The following is a 19,408-nucleotide window of genomic DNA, read 5'->3' as shown; positions in this document are numbered from 1 at the left end:
TCGTTGAGTGACTGAGTAGCCTCCTCCCTCCCCCCCCCGCCCGGCCCCGCCGCGTCTCCCCAGTTCAGCAACGCGGCGGGTGTAACATTACAAACTGCTATCATCACAATTCGCTATTGGCAGAAGTTACTGACACCTAGGTGTTCTTTTTTGCTGCCCTGTCACAATTTGTTGTCTCTGCCTTTCCCATACTCCCATCCCAGGTAGCAAATTGTAACAGATGGGGGTAGACCTGTCACAACTTTCTACTTCTCATCTTCCCCATCCCTGTCAAACTGGGGGGCGCAGAATGTATTCGGGGACAGGGGGGATTGAGAAGCTTTAGGGGGAAAAATGACTGCACACATTTTACCCACAGCAGTGAACAACTAGCAAAGCTGATTCCTCCAGACATATCAGGTCCTCAGTCGGCACTGTGCATTTGACTCTAGGTGGTGCTGTGCATTTTGACAGATTTCTGGTTAGCTTGCATAGCATTATCCGAAGTCGTTGCCATCTGTACATTAATGCGTTTGCTACGATGCGGTGTGCACATTTAATTGAAGGTAGAAGGGATCTCCAGATAGTTGTGTCGAGTGTCCAACCCAGAATGGAATTGCTCTACTCCAAAAAACAGGTGCACCTATCACACTAGTAACAAAAGTGTGATGCAAGCAAACAGTATCTCACTTCAAATTTACATTACTGTACTGTATACTTAAATGGCTCTGTTTGAATCGATGCCTTACTGTTTTTATTCTTTAGTGAGAGTTGCATGTTGATTTTTTTTTTAGATTGGAATATGTACTTGTGTGTGTGTGGGGGGGGGTAAATTACTACAGACACAAAGAAGGGGGCATGATCAGGGGTTAGAGCAGTGGCTTTCAACCTTTCCGACAACTGTACCCCTTTCAGGAGTCTGATTTGTCTCGTGTGTCCCCAAGTTTCACCTCACTTAAAAACTATTTGCCTACAAAATCGGACAAAAAATACAAAAGTATCACAGCACACTATTACTGAAATAGTGCTTACTTTATCATTTTTACCATATAATTATAAAATAAATCAACTGAAATATAAATATTGTCCTTACATTTCAGTGTACAGAGCAGTAATAACAAGTCATTGTCTGTATGAAATTTTAGTTAGTGTTTTTTATGTGGCCTGTTGTAAAACTAGGCAAATACCTAGATGAGTTGATGTATCTCCCCCGTAATACCTGTGTACACCCAGAGGTACACATACCCCTGATTGAGAACTACTGGGTTAGAGCACTCAGCTCAGATGTGGGAAACACTATTCAAATAATTTTTCCCGTTCTGCCTGAGGGAGGAATTGAACTTGGGTATACCACATCCAAGGCAAGGGCACTAACCACTAGGCTAGAAGCAATAAGGCAGCCTCAGAGCACAACTACAGGATAAGGCCCACATGCAAAATAAGCATTGCCTCCCACCATCTTCCCTGGTTTGTGAATTGCTCTGGGGCTTAGGTGGGATATAGGTATCCAGATGCCTAGAGTAAGGCAGCAGTGAGCATGCTTAAAGGCAGACACGTAGGCACCTAAGGAACTTTACCCTGAGACTACAGAAACCGACTGCTTAAAGGGTTTGGTGAGATTTTGGGAATTGCAGTGGAACTTAAAATTGGGGCAGAGGCATCTAAATCTTTGTGAATCTAGCCCTAAGTCTCTTTATAGAGGAACAAAGAGGACCCAGGAATTACAGGCCAGTCAGCCTAACTTTGATACCTAGAAAGAGATTGGAACAAATTATTAAACAGTCAATTGGTTAAAACCTAGAGGATAATAGGGTTATAAGGAATAGCGAGCATGGACCTATCAAGAACAAATCATGCCAAACCAACCTGATTTCCTTCTCTGGCAGGATTACTGTCTAACTGGATGGGGGGAAGCAGTAGATGTGATATATCCTTATTTTAGTAAGGCTTCTGACACAGTCCCACATGACATTCTCATAAGCAAACTAGGGAACTGTGTTCTAAATGAAACTACTATAAGGTAAGGGCATAACTGGTTAAAGATGATACTCAAAGAATAATCAATGGTTCGCTGTCAAATTGGGAGGGCATATCTAGTGTGGCCCTGCAAAGGTCGATCCTGGGTCCACTACTATTCAATATTTTCCTTAATTACTTGGATAATGAATTGGAGATTATGCTCATAAAATGTGCTGGTGACACCAAGCTGGGAGGGGTTGCAAGCACTTTGGAGGACAGGAGTAGAATTCAAAATGACCGTGACAAATTGGAGGCCAGCAACTGCTGATTAGCCCCACCCACTGCACCTGGGAAAAACACCTGCAGCTTAACTGGTTGATCCTCATAAAAGGAAGAGCAGGAACTAGAACAGAGGCATTGTAATACCAGCCAGAGGCTAGAACAACTACTCCAAGAAACAAGTAGACAGAAGGCACACTGTGGGAAATCCTTTTATCACAAAGGCTCTGAGGTAAGAATCAGGAACTTTTGGGCTGATGAACTTATGGGTGTGAGGGATAGACTTGAACTTTAGATCTTGTTTTGTTGAGGAGATTTGAAATAACAGAAAGAAAGCACAACTAACCCTGCTAGAAACTACCTTCCTGGGCTCTGAGAAGGTTCCAGGCAGAATTCCCCCAGGGAAAGGGTTAGCCGAACAAGTCTATGCCCAACTGGAAGAGGGTGCTATAAGACAGTCCCCAATCCTTCACACTGCCACATTCTAGTCATGGATGTTTCTGGCTAGGTGATCAGCTCTGTACATGTGCTAAGAAAAACATCACAATGTTTTAAATTAGCTGAAAGGATGCAACAAAAATATCATACCGTGTCCTCATACCTTTGTGGGTATCCCAATAATAGACTCATTAGTATTGCCATCATAATATAAGAAAGATGTTGTTTTTATATGTATGCAGTATTGTTGCAAACTTTCCTGGGATAAGATATGGTTTATAGTGGGATAGTGAGCAGGTAAAGGCAGAAATTAAAGAGGAATCTTCACAGTTAAAGTACCAAAGATGTGACCCAATTGGCTAATTCTAATGGGATAAGAGTCCCACCACTTTAGATGCATTGCTCAGCGATGAGATCACTGTACACCTAGGCCACCACTTGCTACATGCACAGCAGGATCTCGCATGATGCTATCAGGCCTTCATGCTCCAGCTCATGAAAGATGTCCTGATCTGCACAGGACAGAAAGGAAGAGCAAGGTCACCTTAAATTTTAACCTTAACATTTCAGTAAGTGGCTTATCAGTCCAAAATTGATACCTGTGAAATAGTGCAAAGGCTTTTCTGTAAGTTAAGACAGGTACTCCAGTACTACACGCCTACTCTTTGGATATAAAAAGTGGAATAACGTAGACTAGATCAAATTTTAAAACTGTTCAAAACAAGCCAAAGGTCTGATTATTAATAGCGTATTGGGGAAGGACACCTGCAATCTTCTTTGGTTGCCCTGACTGCTACTGTCAACACTGGCCACTTTAATTTTGAATGAAAATGTCCACAGAGGGTTTTATGGTGCTGTAATATATGCACATTAATTTCACACCCTCTAGACATTCCTTTAATAAAAGCAGATAAGGCAAATTGAAGGGGACAAAGCCTATTAGTTCCTTTAGTTCAAAATGCTTTATCTGCTTTTCCATGACACCCCCAAAAATGGAGAGCTGCAGACATAGAGACGCAAGTACCTTTGATGGCAAAGGAGCAGAGCTAGTCACACAATCAGTACAGTATCTGTCAAGCTATGAAAGTACGTTTCATTTAACAGGCTAGCCAGAATCAAAGTCTGTGCCCTCATTGTTAAGAAAATGTGGGGTTTTAAGTTTGTTTTTAAACAAACAAACAAACATGGATTAGCTATCCATCTGTAAAAACCTATTGGGAGACAGTGTTCTAACTTAACCAAAAGGCAAACAATACAAAAAAGAGTAACAGGGTAACACTTTTTTTTTTTTTTTTAAAGCTTTCATTTCTTGCAGAACAATAAACCCGTCAGAATGAAAAACATCACTGAAATGTAGCATACATAAATGAATTAAATTAATTCTATGAAATTAAAATATGCAATCTGAAGTATAAACGATGCAGCAGAAAAAGCAACACTTATGCATGCAACAAATGAAATAACAAGAGGACAGTGCATTTCAGCATTTGCAGGATGGGGAATTAATTACAGAAATAAGGATTTTTTTTTAAAGTGTTTTCCATAAGGGGAGGGAGGGAATCTCACTACGAGATGTCCAAAACAGTATTTAATGTTACAGGTATGTACAACTGTTCTAGATACACCTCTACCCCAATATAACACAGATTTGGATATAACGTGGTAAAGCAGTGCTCCAGGGTGGGCAGGGCTGCGCACTCCAGTGGATCAGAGCAAGTTTGATATAACACGGTTTAACCTATAATGTGGTAAGTTGTTTGTGTTTTTTTTTTTTTTTTTTTTTTTTTTTGCTTCCAAGGACCGCGTTATATCTGGGTAGAGGTGTATATGAATTCTTTGGATGAGGCAACAAAAGTATGAAGCTAGTGTACCCTAATAACTCAAATAAAAAGGCAAATTAAAATAACCCTTATTTTTAATTTCATCACTTTTGTGGGTGTATAACTCATGATGTTGAATACTTGTTGTCTATCTGTGGGTTGTATACCTATATGTAACTTAAAAAAAAAAAAGGTAGAGATTTGCCTTCCTACAGGATAGTAGAGTACCCTGAGGGCCAGGTTTTTGAAAGGTATTTAGGCAACTAGTGGGATTGGGGTCCTGGGGAAAGTGACAAAACAGCACCTTGCAAATGCCACCCCCAGGGGTGGAGTAAAGGAAACGGAAGAAGTGGTGATACCAACGCACGAAATCTGTCCGCCTTGCTGTCCTATGAGCCCCAAGAATAAACTTTGTGCTTTTAAAAACCAAGAGAGGGGGGAGGGGGAGTGCGAGCTCCCTGCCGCTGCCCGAATACAACGTGCTGTGGAGGACACGGAGCGGGGAGGAGAAACACTGGGGCCGTTTCACCCACGCGGAGTTGCGCCGAGAGGCCCCGGGCCCCTGTCAGAGCGGGAGCGGGAACGGGAGCGGCAGGACACTGCCCCCCCACACACACTTCCCGGGGCCGGGCTGCAGGGAGCCCGGGCAAGGACCCAGCGCCGGGCCGTGGGGACCCCTCCGCGCGCTGCTGCCCCCTGCCGCAGCCCGCCTGCGCCTGGCCGGGGCCGGCTCGCAGGCGCATGCTCAGTAGCAGCCGGGCGGCGCGTGCCGGCTCGCAGCGCTGGGGCGGGGCAAGCAGCGCGAGGCGCTGCGCGCGCCGGCGCTCAGCAGACAGTCCCCGGGCCCCGCCCCCCACTGAGGTGCCGCCATCTTTGTTCACGCCGCCTCCATTTCGCCCCTCAGCGCTCCCCCCACCCCTCCCGCAGCCCGGCGCTCCCGCCCGGCCCGGCCCCGACCCGTCCCCTGGGGAGCCGCGGCCCAGCCCCGGCGCGCGCCCCACCTGCGCGAAATGGCGCCGCCCCAGCGAGCCCCGCGCAGGCCACTCCCCAGGGCCCCGAGCAACGGAAAAGCGGCGGCGGCCCGGCACCTACCGCCTCCATAGCGCCCGTAGCGAGACATCGTCCCGGCTCCGGCTGCAGCTCCGCACCAGGCCGTTCGCGCGCATGCGCCGGGAGCCCCTGAGAGCGACTGCGCATGCGCACGGCACTCTCCTCTCCCCCCGTGTGTGCGCGCCGGCTGAGGCCAAGCGGGAAGTGGAACCGCGCTGCTTGTTGTTCTTGGTTTCTATAGTAACGCGCCGTAGTGCCGTCGGGCCTGTGCTCCAGGGCGGCGGCGCGCGAGCGCCCGGAACTTCCGGCCTGGGGTGTCACGCGCCGCTCAGCAGGGGGGGGCGGGCCCCTGGAGAGACCCGCCGGGCACAGGGCCTATCGCCCCAGAGGGGCGGGGCCCTAATGCAGCGGGGGGAGTTGTGGGGCGGGGCCTATAGCCCCAGAGGGGCGGGGCTCTAGTGCAGCGGGGGGGTGGAGTTGTGGGGCGGGGCCTATAGCCCGAGGGGCGGGGCTCTAGTGCAGCGGGGGGGTGGTGTTGTGGGGCGGGGCCTATAGCCCCTAGTGCAGCGGGGGGAGTTGGGGAGCGGAGCCTATAGCCCCTAGTGCAGCGGGGAGGGGGGAGTTGTGGGGCAACTGATCTCTGTTCTGCTTCATGCTTTTAAAATACTGATTCCCCAATGGGCTGTTGATGCTGGACACTGGTGCTGAGCTCAATCCCAAACTGATGATACCGGTTTATGGGAGATCAATGCCCTAGTTTGAGCTTGTCTCTTTCACCAACAGAAGTTGGTCCAATAAAAGATATTACCTCGCCCACCTCGTCTCTATAACATGTTGATGATGTGATTTTTCGCAATGGGGGGAGCGGGCAGTATCTTGGGAACCCTTGCTCAAATGACTTCAGATTTGGGCCACTCCTACTTGAGGTACTTACCAAGGCAATGTGACGCCGCATGTGGATTTTAGAGCATTCAGGAAAAAGTAGCTGTTAAATAGTGAGCTAGTCTCATCCCAAACTATTCTGCCCCATTGTAACACAGGACCACATTTCGGCCCAGATCATGCAGACACTTATGCACGTGCCTAATTTTGCTACTGTGAGTAGCCCTATGGGATTACTCATGGCAGTAAAGTTAAGCATGTGCATGTTTGCAGGACCTTGTCTGGGAAGTGACAGTCCTAACAATACCAAAACGGGAATGTCGAGTGTGGATGGGGGCTGGGGAAGCAGGGGCACAGCCCTCCTCCCCACCAGTCAGCAAGGGAACAGATTGAACTCTGGGGCAGGAGATGGGACTGCGGACAGGGGTGGAAGATGACAGCTGTGAGAAGAGGGAGGGAGAGCTAGCTCCTCTGGCTGCAGGTGGTGGTGGCGGGGCGGGGGGGGGAGACACAGCTCCTCCAGCCACGGGGAGTACAGAAAGTACCCCTCTAAAAGCAGCCAAATTTTTTATTCCTGTGTATACTGCTGGAAACTCATATCTTCTTCAAACACATAGAAATTGAGAGAATAATGATTGACTTCCCATCAAAAGTTAAGTACTATATTCAGTATTGCTACTCTCATAATATTTGAGGTTTCCTTAAATACCCAGCTCCTGGAAGCAAGTGATTAGGGAAGAATCTCTGCTTCTTAATTTTTTTTAAAGTGTTCCTCTAGCTCTCATAGTTACAGAGAACAGTTTGTAAATGTGACCCATATGCAGAAGGCAAACAGTAAAACCACCTAGCTCTTATATAGGCCTTTTCATGAGTAGATCTCAATAAAATCTCAATATTTTTATCTCACTAAAAATAGCCTAACTTAAAAAAACAAACAAAACAAAAAAAATACCCCCATGATTATTAATCCAAACTAATGCTTTTTCTGGCCTTGACTTGTGATTTGTTAATGTTCTGGGTTGGCAACCCTGTCTACACCAGGGGTTGGCAACCTTTCAGAAGTGGTGTGCTGAGTCTTCATTTATTCGCTCTGATTTAAGGTTTTGCGTGCCAGTAATACATTTTAACGTTTTTAGAAGGTCTCTTTCTATAAGTCTATAATATAGAACTAAACTATTGTTGTATGTAAAGTAAAAAGGTTTTTTAAATGTTTAAGAAACTTCATTTAAAATTAAATTAAAATGCAGAGCCCCCAGACTGGTGGCCAGGACCAGGGCAGTGTGAGTGCCACTGAAAATCCGCTTGCATGCCGCCTTCGGCACACGTGCCATTGGTTGCCTACCACTGGTCTACACCTAAAAATACTGCGTTTTCTTTAAATCTCATGGAAATTGGAAATAAAAAGCATAATGATTTAAATATATTTCATGCAGTCCCCCCGTTTATTGGTAATATACATCCAATCCGTTTTGTAAAACATCCCAAATACACGCTTGTTTTTGTGAGATAAGGTTTTGTAGTCAAACGTTGCTTCCAAGCTATTGAAACCGAAATTTGCAGTTGAAAAAACCCCAGGGGGCTGGAACGCGTGGCGTTTTCTAGGAAGACAGATGCTGAGCACGTTACTATTTTAGTACAAATCCCTGTAATTTATTAAATTTTCAATTACATATGAGCTAACGGAAGCACGTGAGCTACTCCAACAACGCAACACCGGTAGCAATGAGGAAAGCGACCGTACTCTCACAGGGTCACTGGAAACTACAGAACAGGGGCTTCTGGGGCCAGGAAATGAGGTCTCTGAGCAAAGCGCGCTGGGTTGCACGTTGGGCCATGCGATTCCGAGCTCGGGGATGGTGGTGCTGCTTGTGAGTGTGAGCCAGCTCTTCGCTTCAGCACTGTTGCATGTAAGTGAAACACAAGCGTGGCTGTCTGGCTGGTTTCAAGGGGTCTTAGTGCTGCAGGGTACACTGGCCTAGATTAGGTTGGCTGCCTACTGCAGGAAGTGCAATTCAGTGGCAATAACGATTTGAGCAGGGGTCTCAGTCTGCTTTTCCTGTTGGCCTGTGGGGGAGAGCAGGCTCCGGGAAGCAAGCTTGGTTTAAGTGAGAATGAGTGCATGAACAGAGCAGAATAGCAAGGACACTTTGCAACCAGCAGAATGTACGGTGCAGAGACACTAATAGGCCGGGATCCTGTGAACAGTTCCACACTGGCTTAGTTTTGCACACCTGAATAGTCCTATTGTGTATAGAGTCTGCCTGAAGTTAAAAACAAGTGTCTTTGCGAGATTGAGGGCCGTAGATTGTAAACGTAGATTGTAGGGCAGGGACAATCTTCCTCTGTACAGCGTCGAGCACAAACTCTGAGTGGGGCTCTGCGCTCTACATGCCGGATAATGGGCATCATTAACAAAGGAATAGAGAATCAGACAGAAAATATCATATTGCCTCTAAATAAATCCATGGTACGCCCACATCTTGACTACTACGTGCAGAGGTGGTCGCCCATCTTAAAAAAGATATATTGGAAAAAGTTCAGAAAAGGGCAACAAAAATGATTGGGTATGGAAGGGCTGCCATAGGAGGAGAGCTTAATAAGACTTTTCAGCTTGGAAAAGAGACAACTAACGGGGGGGGTATGATTAAAGTCTACAAAATCATGACTGGTGTGGAGAAAGTAAATAAGGAAGTGTTATGTACTCCTTCTCAACACAAGAACTAGGGGTCATCAAATGAAATTAATAAGTAGCAGGTTTAAAACAAACAAAAGGAAGTATTTCTTCACACAATGCACAGTCAACCTGTAGAACTCTTTGCCAGGGGATGTTATGAAGGCCAAGACTATAACAGGGTTCAAAAAAGAACTAGATAAACTCATGGAGAATAGGTCCATCAATGGCTGTTAGCCAGGATGGGCAGGGATGAGGTCCCTAGCCTCTGTTTGCCAGAAGCTGGGAATGGGCAACAGGGGATGGATCACTTGATAATTGTCCTGTTCTGTTCATTCCCTCTGGGGCATCTGGCATTGGCCACTGTTGGAAGACAGGACACTGGGCTAGATGGATATTTGGTCTGACCCAACATAGCCGTTCTTATATTCTAACAGAGCACAGGTTCAGAAAAGCAGAGGGTGAACTGCAGGTTCCATGATCCATGCAGAGGGGTCTAGGAAGTGAAGGACTCTCCTTGCCTGCAGGTGCTTTCCTCCCCCCAAATACAGTGGACAGGAAGTGGAAGAGACTCCCAGTGCTCCCTGCCTCTGCGCAATGAAGAAATGGGCTTCCCCAGGCTCTTTGGACTCAGTCCTGTACACTCATCTCCCTCTTCCACCCTCCACTAAGCTCTGTGGAGGGGTCCTGGGAAAACGAGATGCCTTCCTGGCCCAAACTGAGAAACAGAAGCCGCTGTGCTGCTGTTACTGATCAATGTCCTTTGGCAAGGCTTGAGGAAGAGTATGTATATATCTGAGCTCCCCCCCACAGCAGGGCACAAGAATGATGTCATAAGAGTGGCCATACTGGGTCAGACCAATGGTCCATCTAGCCCAGTAGTAGTATCCTGTCTTCCAACAGTGGCCAATGCCAGGTGCTTCAGAGGGAGTGAACAGAACAGGGAATCCTCAAGTCATCCATCCACGTCATCAGCTAGCACATGAGGCTGGAAAGCAAAGGCACTGCCCACAGTAGTGAGAGTGATCGTGCACAAAGGGTGCTCAAAAGCCTGCTGTAAAGTGAACAAATCTTTCTACTTGTCTCAGTGACAGTGATGGTAAGAGTTACTTGGGCCAACAGTAGAAGGTACATAGTCATCTCAGTGGTTACATGTGACAATAGAAGGTACACATTTTTGTATGTTAGGAACATGATTTTTTTTTAAGCTGTGTGCGCCCTTAAAAACAACAAATGAGGGAGGAAATGGAAGTGTTTTTAATTGACTTTTTCATTAACATACGATGTAAGAAGTGACTAAGATGATTAAACAGAAAAAGGAGGCAAACTCAATGCTGGTGCAAAGGGTTGGAGTAGAGGCATCTGCTGTTGCTAATAACTACACTGATTGCTCTTTAGGTTCGGTGAGTGGGAAATATGAGTGAATGGCAGAGGAAAAGTCCTTTAGAGTGGCAGACTTATGTGAACAAAGAAGTAAAAGTCACAGCTGCTGAGAAACATGAATACAAAGGATGGGTCTTAACAATTGACCCAGTTTCTGCAAAGTAAGTACAGAGCTGTTATTTGCTTATAACAAAGAGAACGGTGATCTGATATGGAAAGACTGAATCTGAAGCAAACTTGCTTGGAGCGGAAATGACACACTGGAATTTGGTCCATAATTCTATATCTGTGCTAATTAGCAGGGCCAAGAGGAAGGGGATGCTAGGAGTCATAAGGATTGTTCATATGATTTCAAATGGTCAATTAATTTGAGAGACTAATAGTTTTGGGGAACAGATGGAACCCAGGAGCTTGGTTGCTCTTCATTCATGCCAATTTTGCTGTGCATTTTAGGCACTCTTAAAACATCATCACTGCTTCTGTGTAGTGCTGTGTTTTAAATATAGAATGCATTTGGCCTTCGTCACATCCAAGAGAAAGCCAAGGGGAAATATTCAAGGGAGCTTAACATCTTAAAAATACCAATCTATTTTCCTGTTAAGTATCCCCTAAAGCCCCAGTGCTATATTGTAATCCATAGGGTGATCTGATTTGCACCAGTGCAGATCGCAATTGGGGCTGTAGATAATTTAAAAAAATCAAACTTTGCACTATGCTTTGTTTTTTGTATTTCGCTCATCTTGGACAATGGAAGTAGATAGATCAGTTTATTTTCTGTTCTCATGGGCTAGCACAAGTGATTTTAGGCTGAAAACACTGCAAGGGGATATTTATATCCAAGCAAAGTGTTTTAGCTAAAGAAAGAATGTACCAGAGGGTACAGGATGCATAAATTCAACATAAGGGCTCTGCATTATTATTTAGTTGGGAATTGAAAGTCTACTACTCTGTGTCTTTACGGTTCCTAGCAAAATGGGGCCCCATTCCTTGTTGGCCCTTGGGCATTAGTGTAATAAATGTGATTAATAATAATTAGGGCTGTCAAGGGATTAAAAAAATATCACTTTTTTTTTATTGTGATTAATTGTGCGATTAAACAATAATAGAATACCACTTATTAAATATTTTGGATACATTCTACATTTTCAAATATATTTCAATTACAACACAGAATACAAAGTGTACAGTGCTCACTTTATATTTTTTGATTACAAGTATTTGCACTGTAAAAAAAAAACAAAAGAAATTGTATTTTTCAGTTCACCCAATACAAGTACTGTAGTGTAATCTTTTTATCATGAAAGTTGAACTTACAAATGTAGAATTATGTACAAAAAAACAGCATTCAAAAACAAAACGATCTAAAATTTTAGAGCCTGCAAGTCCACTCAGTCCTACTTCTTGTTCAGCCAATCGCTCAGACAAACAAGTTAGTTTACATTTGCAGGAGATAATGCTACCCGCTTCTTGTTTACAATGTCACCTGAAAGTGAGAACAGGCATTCTCATGGCACTGTTGTAGCTGGTGTCGCAAGATATTTACATGCCAGATGTGCTAAAGATTCATATGTCCCTTCATGCTTCAACCACCATTCCAGGGGACATGCGTCCATGCTGATGACGGTTCTGCTTGATAACAATCCAAAGCAGTGCGGACTGAAACATGTTCATTTTCTCTTTTGGTGGTTCAGGTTCTGTAGTTTCTGCATCGGAGTGTTGCTCTTTTAAGACTTCTGAAAGCATGCTCCACACCTCGGCCCCCTCAGATTTTGGAAGCCACTTCAGATTCTTAAATCTTGGGTCGAGTGCTGTAGCTATCTTTAGAAATCTCACATTGGTACCTTCTTTGCATTTGATGAAATCTGCAGTGAAAGAGTTCTTAAAATGAACATGTGCTGGGTCATCATCCGTGACTGCTATAACATGAAATATATGGCAGAATGCAGGTAAAACAGAGCAGGGGACATACAGTTCTCCCTCAAGGAGTTCAGTCACAAATTTAATTAATGCATTATATTTTTAATGAGCATCATCAGCATGGAAGCATGTTCTCTGGAATGGTGGCTGAAGCATGAAGGGGCGTACGAATATTTAGCATATCTGGCACGTAAATACCTTGCAATGCCAGCTACAAAAGTGCCATGCAAATGCCTGTTTTCACTTTCTGGTGACATTGTAAATAAGAAGAGGGCAGCATTATCTCCTGTAAGTGTAAAAAAACTTGTTTGTCTTTGTGATTGGCTGAACAAGAAGTAGGACTGAGTGGACTTGCAGGCTCTAAAATTTTAGATCGTTTTGTTTTTGAGTGCAGTAATGTAACAAAAAAAAATCTACATTTTTAAGTTGCACTTTCACGATAAAGAGATCGCACTACAATACGTGTATGAGGTGAATTGAAAAGTACTATTTCTTTTGTTTATCATTTTTACAGTGCAAATATTTGTAAAAAATAATATACACTTTGATTTCAATTACAACACAGAATAGAATATATGAAAATGTAGAAAAAATCCAAAATATGTAATAAATTTCAAACGGAATTCTATTGTTTAACAGTGCAATTAAAACTGTGATTAATTTTTTTTTGAGTGAATCACGTGAGTTAACTGTGATTAATCGACAGCCCTAATAATAGATGCTTATGTACATCTCCTAGGTTGTGTTTTTGGAGAGAAGTTAAGAATGAGGTAGTCTGTGCTTGGAGACTAATGAGAGCAGACTCTTCATTTAGTCCCATTATGATCTTCTTGGGTACCTTAGTATTCAGAAGTTTTAAGAGCTTGTTCCATCATATCTAAAGCAGCCACCGCAGTGTGCCTGAGAACTGTCCCTTATAGAGATTTGTAAGACTGCTAAATGGAGTTCTGGTCCTCTGAAAATATAAAGTACTACAAGTGATTAGGATCTTTGCATCTTGGTGCAGCTTTGCACATGAGAACAAACATTCTTCCCCATATCTTAGCTCTGCTTTATGCTGAACTAGAGCATGGGGTGCAAGGCTCTGAGTATGCATTGAGAAGGAATCGGGGCTGTGTGTGTGTGTGTGGGGGGGGAATATCTGGCAGGAACATTTTGGGAAAGTACAGTGAGTAGCGCTTTAGCTCTTGCAGACTTGTAAGATTGGGTCTGAATGTCCAATTTCAAACACTGGTGCTACAGGCTGAACTCGAGGCTGGGCTGGCATAGCTCTTGCTTCTCAGGATAGATAAGTAGAGTTCTGTGCATTTAGCTTTGAATTTGTTCAGACAATGAATGATGGAGGCTGTCTACTCTGTATGAGACATTGGAGCCCACAATGCGTTGTGAGAGTAGAGAGCTGCTGCTTCACTGCTGTTGCTTAGCCCTGCCCTCCACTCACCAATGCTGTGTTTCCTGTGTCCACTGGTGACTGTCCTCCCCCTCAAGGTGGCTGCAATGCTGTGGTCTTACATCTGTATCATTTGTAAAGCAGTTTGGTATGAAAGGGGCTGTGGAAATTTAGGCTAGTTGGTTAATTGGGCCAGGCTAAATTGGGCATCTTCTAGGAAACTCACATAGTCAAATAATAGTGAATGGTGTGACAGTGCTAGCACAGAGTTCTCCTGACAAGTGGCTGGCAAAGAGGAAAAATAGCTTCTGCCCTTTTCCCCTGAGGTAGGAAAAAACTCCATTATTGTCTCCCTTCTCCACATAAACTTACTTGATATTTCTAAGACTAAATATTTTCTTCACTGCATTTGTAGTGGGACACTTTAGAACAGGGGTCCCCAATGCGGTGCCTGCAGGTGCCGCGGTGCCTGCGGGCGCCATGGCATCTAAGTGGTCCCGTTTACTGGCTGGCGGACGAGCATCCGCCAAAATGCCGCCGAGAAGCAGCGTCGGCGGCATTTCGGCGGCGACGCCTCTGGATGACGCTGCTTCTCAGCAGCATTTTGGCGGCGACACCTATTGACGTTGCCGCTTGTTGGCGGCATTTCGGCGCATGCTCGTCCGCCGCCACGGTCCTCCATGGCTCGTCATCTGGCGCCCACCAGATAAAAAAGGTTGGGGACCACTGCTTTAGAAGATCAGAGCTGGAAAGGCAGCACTCGGAGCCACTAACCAACTGGCCCGGGGCCTAAGTCAGTTACAAAGATTTCCCCCCCCCCAGCTGTTGGCCAGATTTGAGTTGAATAGATGTTTAAAACTTGTTTTTTAACAAGCAAGACCTAGATGCACAAAGGTACTTAAGTGCCTGCATCTGGGGTTTAGGTGCCTACGTCTGGGGTTTAGGTGCCTAAATCCCAGTTTTGGCTCCAATGCATTTCTCAAAACTCCCACCGAACCTCAGGCACCTAAACTCAGTGCCTATGTTTTCAGGGTAGAAGTTGGCTAGGCATCTATGTTTCTGCCGCTGGGAATGTGCACAGTTGCCTCCCTCTAGGTGCCCAGATGCCTATCTCTGACCTAAAACCCAGAGCTATTCACAAACTGGGAAAAGTTAAGCAGAAAAACACTTACGGGGGCCACTCTGGTAGGTGTGCTCAGGGCCTGCCTACCAGGTCAGGTCTAACTCTCAATCTGGCTGGAGGAGGATATGGTGGTAGTGCCCCACCTGTAACTTTTAGTCCAGTGGTTAGAACACTCACCTGGGATGTGGGAGACCCAGGTTCAATTCCCCTCACTACCAGAGGGGGAGAAAGGTAGAAGCCCCCTGTTGAAATCCTTTTGAGTGCTCCCCACTGAACTACACGATAGTCTGATGGGGTCCCCTCAGTTTCTCCCATTGAAGCTCCACTCTGGGTAAATAATGGAGCCGGGGGACTGGATCCAGGACTCCCACCTCTCAGCTGAGTACCCTAAGCACTGAACTATAGACTCTCACTCAGTGACTATTTATGTATATCTCCACCGTGGAAAGTTGCTGGGCCGGAGAGAGAGAATGATTCTGTAGTCCAGTGCGTAGGGCACCCACTTGGGAGGTGGGAGATGCAGGATCCAACCCACCTGCTCCAATCACTCTGTCATTAGTTATCCAGAGTGGACCTGCTTCAACAGGAGAGACATGGGTCTAGTCTACACTGCAGACTGATAGTAGTATAATTGTTGCTCAGCGGTGTGAAAAATCCACACCCGAGTGACTGTAGTTACACCGACCCAGCCCCCGGTGTAGGCAGCATCCTGACAGCAGGAGAGCTTCTCCCATCAACAGAGCTGCCACCTCTTGGGGAAGTGGATTGACTATGCTGACGGGAGAGGGCTCTCCCATCTTCATCGAAGTGCTAGAGGCACAGCTCCATCGGCGCAGCTGCATGATGCAGTGTTTTAAGTGTAGAGCTGCCCTGAAGGTGTCCCACATCAGACTATCCCATAGCCCAGTGCTATGAGCGCTCTCCTGAGCGGTGGGAGTCCCCTGTTGAAATCCTTTCTCCCCCTCAGGCACAGAGAGAGGAGTTGAACCTGGGGCTCCCCCATCACAGGTTAGTGCTCTACCCCCGGGACTCAAAGTTGCAAGGTGGGCGGCAGCAGCACCACTTCCTCCTCCTCTGGCTGTTTGGCGTGGAGTGAGGCAGCACTGAACTCGTCCCCGCAGGAAGTTGCTCAGGTGCCTAAGCTGCCTGACACTAGGAGACAGGTTCCCATCTATGGATTGCTAAGCAGAGACTTAGGTCATGTCTATGCCATAGTGGCACAACTACTGTGCTGCTGCGGTAGCACCATAGCATACATCCGAAGAAGTGAGGTTTTTACCCACGAAAGCTTATGCCCAAATAAATCTGTTAGTCTTTAAGGTGCCACCAGACTCCTTGTTGTCACCATAGCATAGATGCTTCTCACATCCACAGGGGTTTTTTATGTCAGTGTAGTTAATCCCCCTCTCCAAGAGGCAGTAGCTAGCTCGACAAGTGTAGACCAAGCCTTAGGCACCTCTTCTTGAGAGAGGAACAGGGCTTAGCACACACCTCTCTGGTCAGCATCTCCCATTGGCTAGCTTAGGTGGGGAGCTGCCTAGCATGCTGGCTTTTGTGGCTCCCATTCTGAGTCGTCTCGGTCTCCCCATTGATTGTATAGGGACCCTAGGTGTCTGACTCAGGCTTTGTGGATTGCAGCATTGTTTCCATGATTTTTTTTTTCTAGGTGCCTAAAAGATATATCTGTAATGCTCAGCATTGCAATGCCTCAGGCTACATCTACACTACAGCTTATGTCAGCATAACGTATGTTGCTCAAGGGAGTGAATAAATCACCTCCTGAGTGACATAAGTTACCGCGCCAGAAGTGCCAGTGTGGACTGCGCTATGTCAGTGAGAGAGCTTCTCCTGCCGACACAGCTACTGCCACTTGTGGGGGCTGTAGTAGTTAAGCCAATGGGAGAGCTCTCTCCCGTCGGCTTAGAACAGCTACATTAGAGAGTTTACAGCGGTGCGTCTGCATCTGTGCCGCTGTAAACTCTCTAGTATAGCTGTGCCCTCAATCACTTTGTGGTTCCCACCCTAAATTCCTTCCCAGTGCAATCACTCAGGCCATGTCTACACTGCACTTTGTCATTAAAACTTTTGTTGCTCAGGGGTGTAAAAAAAAAACATTCCCCCTGGACGACAAAAGTTTTAACAACGAAATGTGCCTGTATGGACAGCGTTTTCTTGGCGGGAGCTGCTCTCCTATCGACGAAGCTACCGCCTCTCGTTGGGGATGGTTTTATTTTGTCACCAGGAGAGCTCTCTCCTGGTGACAAAGAGTAGCTACACTGCACACCTTACAACAGCATGCCATTGTAAAGTGTGCAGCGTAGACATAGCTTCAGGCTTTTATTTCTGCTGTCCACAGTGATGTCCTCTCCTTGCACTGCCAGTCACCAAGGGAGACTTCCAGAGGAAATGAAACCTGATTTTCCAATGTACAAACAAACAGCCCTCCTCTCCCATTCTTTTTTTTTCCCCACCAAAAAGCATTCTGGCACTGTTATATAATAAACAAGCAAAAAAGGCAGAATCTCTCCTCTGCAAGCACCTTAATGGTGATGAATTTATTTCATGTATTTACATGGTAATTTAAAGTGTGGAATTCTATGTTCTGGCCTTCAACGTGCAAGATGTTAAATAGACTAGGGTATAATATTCCTGGGCACTCAGGAACCCTGTGTCAAGTTTGCACTTCCAGTGTGTGTGTGCGATTTTTCAAAAACAGGTGTCTGAAATTTGCCTGATTATGTGGCATGATTTTTAAAGTTACTTCTAATGAGAACTCCTGAGCTCTCAAATTTTGGAAATCTGGCTATGTATTTACTAATGTAATTCTAAGCACCCATTTTTGAGCAACACAGCCTAGATTTCTCACTGTTTTTTTTCTAGTTAATGATTTATCATTCAATATACGTCCTCTTTCCCGGCAGTGTTGTCCTAGTGAAGCTCATGGAGGATGGAAAAGTATGTGTCTCAGTCATCCTGGGTCACGCTGTACAGAAAGTTGAAATAGTGAATGAAGGAGATGATGAAATGAAGGAGCAGCTTGCTCACTTATTCATGCCAGAAGAGAGCAAAGCTTATGGCCACGAAGAACTGGAGAAGAGGAAGAGCAGCCTGAAGACTTGGCTGGAGACCAATCACATCCCTGTAACAGAACAAGGCGAGTCACAAAGAACACTGTGTGTGGCAGGTGTATTAACTATCGACCCACCATATGGGCCAGAAGACTGCAGCAGCTCCAATGAAATTATTCTATCTCGAGTCCAGAGCTTGATACAAGGCCATCTTGCAACGCAGTTGTAATGGACAAGTTGACAAACGCTTCTATTTCAAACAGGGGAGGTGTTCTTTTTCCCTTAAATTAAGAATTGTTCTATACTATTGGTTGACTTGATTTTCCACTCACATGTGTGAGGGTGAGCGGTACTGTTGTGCGTTAGCCACTCTGGCTGATTCTGTGTGTGAGGGAACAGATGGTGTATCAGTCGTACAGCTGAAAGCAGGAAGCATTTGTACTACCTAATATTTTGTATAAAAAAAAGTTATTTGGTATGAATGACATTTTAGTCTATGGAATCCTAATTCTTTATCTAACACTGTCTCATATGAAAGATTGAGTTGATGAATCTTGTCTTCCTGGCTGTGTCCCTCCCCTCTGTGTCCGCCTTTAATTGCCTCTCCTCCTACCTGTGGGTGACAAAGACTGGTGGAGTGGTAAATACTGAGGAGGACAGGACAGTCATACGGCACAATCTAGATACAGCCACATGCAAAATTATACATTTAGGGACATGGAATGCAGGCTCTCCCTACAGAAAGCAGAGCCTCTGAAAAAGATTTAGGGGTCATAGTGCAAAAGCAACCCAAGGTGAGCTCTGAGGGCAATTCTGTGCAAAGAGGGCTAATGTGATCCTTGGATATATAAATGGGGGAGTAGAAGGAGGGAGATGATTGTACCTCTGTATGTGGCATGGATGAGACCAATATTGGATTACTACATCCAGTTCTGGTGTCCACATTTTAAAAAACAGTTGAAAAATTGGAGCATGCTGAAAAGGGCCACAAAACATTATTCGGGGCTGGAGAAAGTGCTGTACAGTAAGAGACTTAAAGAGCTCAATCTGTTTAGTTTATCAAAAGAAGACTGAAGTTATGTCTTCATTGCAGAGTTAGCCCAGGCTCTGATCCAGGTATTGCCCTGACCCACCTCCCATTCTCACACACACACACCCCTCTCAGCTGAGCTAAGTGGTGCTTTCCATCTTGGCTAGCTGGCCTGGTTGGCAGTTTAGGCTGGAGCTCAACTTTCATTTGGGCTGGAAATCTGCCCACTTTGCAGTGAGGACACAGGCTAAGTCATTTGAGTGCTGACAGTCCTCCAGTGCTTTACCACAGTTCCACCTGTGTGCCCAGGACAGATAAATTCTCCCACAATTCACTCGTAAAGAATCAGTGCCACAGCGTACTGCAGAATAAAGAGCCTTGGGAAGTCCTACTGATGCTGGTGCATGAGTGCAGCACCA

General features: G+C 45.6%; 2 protein-coding genes across 5 annotated transcripts in view; one reads left to right on the top strand and one right to left on the bottom strand.

The window, feature by feature from the left end:
* The window catches only part of LOC128834913 (serine/arginine-rich splicing factor 7), a 44,707-nt gene extending 38,820 nt beyond the window's left edge, over positions 1-5,887 (bottom strand). For 3 of the 4 annotated variants that reach the window (XR_008444520.1, XR_008444519.1, XM_054024107.1), the window contains exon 1: positions 5,568-5,887. Coding sequence is in view for 2 of the 4 variants with exons in the window: in XM_054024107.1 (XP_053880082.1) it covers positions 5,568-5,595 (28 nt within the window). In the remaining 2 variants the exon portion in view is untranslated. The remainder of the gene's footprint in view (positions 1-5,567) is intronic. The other variant, XM_054024108.1, reaches the window with a different exon arrangement.
* A 2,319-nt stretch (positions 5,888-8,206) lies between these two features.
* On the top strand, positions 8,207-18,446 carry GEMIN6 (gem nuclear organelle associated protein 6). The gene is made up of 3 exons (XM_054021326.1): positions 8,207-8,314; positions 10,477-10,622; positions 17,813-18,446. Exons 2-3 carry the CDS (start codon positions 10,495-10,497, stop codon positions 18,186-18,188), a joined length of 504 nt encoding a protein of 167 aa, XP_053877301.1. The 5' UTR covers positions 8,207-8,314; positions 10,477-10,494; the 3' UTR covers positions 18,189-18,446.
* Positions 18,447-19,408: the final 962 nt, after the last annotated feature.

This window comes from Malaclemys terrapin, chromosome 3 (genome assembly GCF_027887155.1).
Source record: "Malaclemys terrapin pileata isolate rMalTer1 chromosome 3, rMalTer1.hap1, whole genome shotgun sequence".
In the NCBI taxonomy this organism is placed as follows: domain Eukaryota; kingdom Metazoa; phylum Chordata; order Testudines; family Emydidae; genus Malaclemys; species Malaclemys terrapin.
This window is presented reverse-complemented; position numbering and strand designations above follow the sequence as displayed.

Bases quoted from the DNA above. Each gene is read 5' to 3' on its own strand.
- GEMIN6 (XM_054021326.1), top strand. From the start codon at position 10,495: ATGAGTGAATGGCAGAGGAAAAGTCCTTTAGAGTGGCAGACTTATGTG. The intron at 10,623-17,812 runs GTAAGTACAGAG...CTTTCCCGGCAG, and splicing joins ATTGACCCAGTTTCTGCAAA to TGTTGTCCTAGTGAAGCTCA.